The sequence below is a fragment of the Dryas octopetala genome, chromosome 1 (assembly GCF_963921425.1).
Source record: "Dryas octopetala chromosome 1, drDryOcto1.1, whole genome shotgun sequence".
Lineage (NCBI taxonomy): Eukaryota > Viridiplantae > Streptophyta > Magnoliopsida > Rosales > Rosaceae > Dryas > Dryas octopetala.
Window position 1 is genome coordinate 31,606,265 of NC_141366.1, and position 4,338 is coordinate 31,610,602.

General features: G+C 45.6%; 1 protein-coding gene across 1 annotated transcript; it reads right to left on the minus strand.

Moving 5' to 3' along the window:
* Positions 1 to 1,167: 1,167 nt before the first annotated feature.
* Positions 1,168 to 3,312, minus strand: LOC147299777 (uncharacterized). Its single transcript, XM_086232276.1, has 2 exons — positions 1,924 to 3,312; positions 1,168 to 1,818 (listed from the first exon to the last, which is right to left on the minus strand). Exons 1-2 carry the CDS (start codon positions 3,310 to 3,312, stop codon positions 1,168 to 1,170), a joined length of 2,040 nt encoding a protein of 679 aa, XP_086088402.1.
* Positions 3,313 to 4,338: the final 1,026 nt, after the last annotated feature.

Genomic DNA, 4,338 nt, shown 5'->3' on the forward strand with positions numbered 1-4,338 from the left:
CCTAACGAATCGTAGAAACGAACGGTCCTCACCAAAAGCAATGAAGTAAGGTCTAGGATAAATACTCTAGACTAGTACCTTCAATTTGTAATGTGATCCCCATAGGAAACCTATAGGTACATGAGGAGATCACCCTACATGGATGTAACATGGGTCTCAACCCATACTTCAAAATTGTAACATAAGCTCCGGCCATTTAAATTAATGTATCATAGTTCATTCAAACTATATTGCATGTGGTTTTAGCTTATAACAAGTTTTTAATTGTGTCGTTTGTCTAAATAATTCTATTGTTAACCCGCCGGGGGCAATGGAGATTAAGACAAATTCTACAAATTTCATGGTACCATGGCACTTAAGTCCATACTACAATGAAAAGGTCCGAGGTACCGCGGGTCACAGGCCTCACTGACCCAGGTACTATCGACTAAATGTGTGTTCTAAAGATGATCAGTCTACTTGGAACATCCGCACTCTTTTAGAACCCCACTCGGGGGCAACATTTGTTACTATCGGCCCGAACTCATTAAGGGCAAGGCCCTATGATGGAAGGTCTCTAGTTCAATAACAAAACATTGTCAAAATTTATTCGAGCCACGTACCTCGTAAAATAAATGGGGGCATAGGGGAAGGAACTTCGAAAGTATTTTTGGGTCCTATTTGTGACCACAAGAAAGCCCCGGATGCATTTATTTAGCAAAATTATAAACGACAATTAATATTAGCAAATTTAATTGTCGAGGTTAATTCTTGCAAGTTAATAAACTAGTTCGAGCTGGCGAGCCGATTGATTTTTGAGGTTCGATCCTCCGTGCAAGTAAGATTTTCTGCTTAAAGGGACCTCGAGATAGCTCCGAAAATCTTCCTTAGTACGGCCCAACTTGGGAGACTCTATTAATTCAACGGTTACCCTCCGTGTTGCAACGGACCCATGAGATCGTTATTTTTTGCAAATAAATGGGCGGACCCATAAGGTTGGGATAGTCGTCGTGCTTTGCTTACATCACATAAATTAAGCATGTGAAAATGTGAAGAATCCAAAGGAAAATAACTTGAAATTGTAAGTGCATTGGTACCTTGAAATAAAGGGTCCAACAAATAATTCTCAAATACAAACAATACGGCCCCATCGGGCATGAACAAAATAAAAGTCTAGCATATAGGAGATCAAGGTGCTATAAAGGACTTCGGGCCCGAACCATTGGAGGTGCCGGCGGTATCCCTTGCCGCGGATGGGGTCCTATCATCATCGGAGAGTTTCTCCTCGGAAGCATAGGCGGTGGCATTAGAGTTCAACTCGGAGCCCTCCAAGTCCTCGGAGGTATCCACTTCGGCGGCCCATTCTTGAATTTTATCTTCATCCCAACCATATTTGTGGGGCTTGCCAACCATCCGGTAATAGTAACCCATATTAAATTCATCCACCAAAGCCTCATCAAGTTGTTTTTGATAAAAAGCTTGCATGGAAGTTTTGGCCCTTTCAACGGCATCCTTAACGGCGGCCCTTTCATGCACCGAGCATTCTTGAATTCTTTGAGCCATCTCCTCTTCCTTCGCATGCAAGGACCCTTGAGCTTTGGCTAACTCTTCTTTCAAAGATCGGATGGTATCATTAAGCTCTAGGATTTTGGCGGACCGATTGTCAAGTTCCGACCGGACCGTTACGAGCTCTCCTTCAATCTTAGTATGAGCAATTCGGTACTCCATGGCAGAACTTTGGCATGAATCAATTTCCAGGCGGTAAGTCTCAAGTTCGGCTCGGTCGTTTTCCTTGGCATCTTCCATGGCTTCGATGTATCTATCCATCATGGCTCCCATCTACACAAAACAAAACAACAAAAGCATCACTCCAAAGTAGATTAACAACAAGTCTAAAGAACCCAAAACAAAGAAATGGTTTCGGGAAGAAAAAATGGAACGTACCGAATATCTAAGTGCATATAGCTTTTCTTTCGTTTCGGAGGCATCATACCTCCGCAGCTCGGAGGCATCAAGGGGGAGAACGGACCCTTTCATTAAAGCCGTAGCCACCGAATCATCCGACAAGCCGGATGAATCGCATTTCACGGCCCCATCCTTAGCTATGAAATGGGGGCACCAAACCTTTGAAGAATGGAGGGGAGGATGGGACCGGATGGGGGAAGCATCCCCCGCGAATCCCCCGTCATCTTTCAAGGGCGACGGGCCGGCGGTAACATTCTCATATGGACCGTCTAACCCAAACTTTGGAGGCCCATCTTCAAGCATAAGTGTGGTGGTATCTTCACCTTCAAATTCGTCCACTAAAGGACTATTCTCTCCAACGGGGCGACCCTTATTTGCATTGAAAAGGATGTATTTCTCCGGTACTTCCTTTCCCTTTGCTCCATCGGCTCCTTGTTTTGGCTTTTTAATAGGGCCCCTTTTCTTGCGATTCACTTGGAGGGGCGGTATCATTAATTCTAACTCCCCAATTTTAATGCCGTCACATGATCCCTCCGAATTGTTGGAAGCCGGACTATTCCTTTTTCCTCTCTTCCTCTTCTCCCCCGCTTCCCTTGGTTTGGGCAAGGATCCCATCGAATCAAATTGGGGAACAAGCATCTCCGCCGGAATATCACGCCTTGACAAAGGGGTGACGGAGTCTAACCCGCCGGGGGCATCACGGTCCGGATGCAAAATCCATCTAATGTCACGATGCTCCGGACTCACCACATGATACAATAAATCAACAAGGTCCGCCCGGTAGCATTTCACAAAGTTCAACCCATCGAGGTCCATTACACCCTCCGGATTGAAAGTAGACGGGACCGGGGTGTCGTACCCATCAACCACGTCTCCCCAATTTCCGGAAACAATCACCACATCATCGGTATGACTCCCCTCTTTACGGTCTAGATTAGTAAAAAGATTGGGCCGCTTGTTTTCGCGCCCTCGAAAGGCAACATACACCCGGCCATTTTCATGGGGACACACCCGAAACAAACTCCGAAATTCAGCCAAACCCAACTCAATCTCATAAAATCTAGTCAATTTTTCAAAACCCAAAAGCAATTTGTAGGAATTCGGAGTATATTGGCAAGGGGCTAACCCGTATAACATAAAAAACCTCCGTTGGAATCGGGAAAATGGGAATCTAGCTCCAATCCGAAACAGCCAAGGATAAAACTTGATGGGTCTCGCACCATTCACCACCTCGCAATCAATTTCGGCTTTCCCGGTAGGATCGACTTCAATGGAGATGTCTTGGGGGCGATTTGGATAATGCTTGTCCAAAAATCTCTCAAGAATTCTTGGATCTTTCAGCCCAGAAGCAGTCTTTGGATTCACCATTGAACACCGAAAATCATGTGGGTTCCGCAAGAAAAAGAGAGGGAGCAGCCGCTGGAGCTAGCAGCGGAATGGGCGGCGGTCGACGTCAGCAACGACGATGCACAGGCCGAGCAACGATGGCGCCGAGGTGGGGCGCTGCAAGGGTGGTCGGACCTTTGAAGTGCTGGGGTCTTTGAAGTTTTTTTAGGAACAGAGAAATTGCAGCGAACGCCACAGACGACGAAGGGGTTAGCGACGAGCAATGGCTTCGGCTCCAGCGAGTAGGCGAGCTAGCGACGACGGCGGCGATGGACCCAGACGACGGCGGGTTGTGACGATGCGCTGGTGGCCGGATCTGGGAGTTCTTGGAGTGCTCTGGTTTTCTGAGAAAAGAGGAGGCTTAGGATAGGTGGTTGGGAGCTGTTTCAAAATGACAGAAAATTTTATAGGAGGTATAAGGTAAGTTGATAAGGTGGTTTTGGAGTTTGAAATTCAAAAAAAAAAATAAGTGATAAGGTGGATTTTAAAATTCAAAAGGGTAGGATAAAAGGATAAGAGCCCAAAAGCCTTCAAAAAAAAAAAAGGAGGAGGAAAAAATTTCGGACCTATGATGCACAAATCCGGAGGGGCGCCATGGCATTTTTAGTCAAGAAAAAACACATCCCTTCTAATGGGTATTCAAGGGATGTATTTTTGGGGGCAATTGTGGGACCATGGATAAATTCTACATGGGACCTATGTCACAAGTTTGAAGTGGGTCCGAAAAGAATTAGAGAAAGGCATAGGGCCCCTAGATATTATATGAAAAGGGGGTACCTTGACTTAGAGGATGGGACCTATACCCTTATAAATATAATGGGACCAATAAACAAAGGTTCTATCACCTATAACAAAGGGGGTGCCTTGATTTAAAGAATAGGACCCATACTTGTGAAAGTCTAAAAGGGTCCTATGGATGAGGCACCATCACCAACAACGCCGGGGATACAAACACCATAAAATTGGAGGACCCATTGAGCACAGAGTAAGGGGAACAATCGCCACACA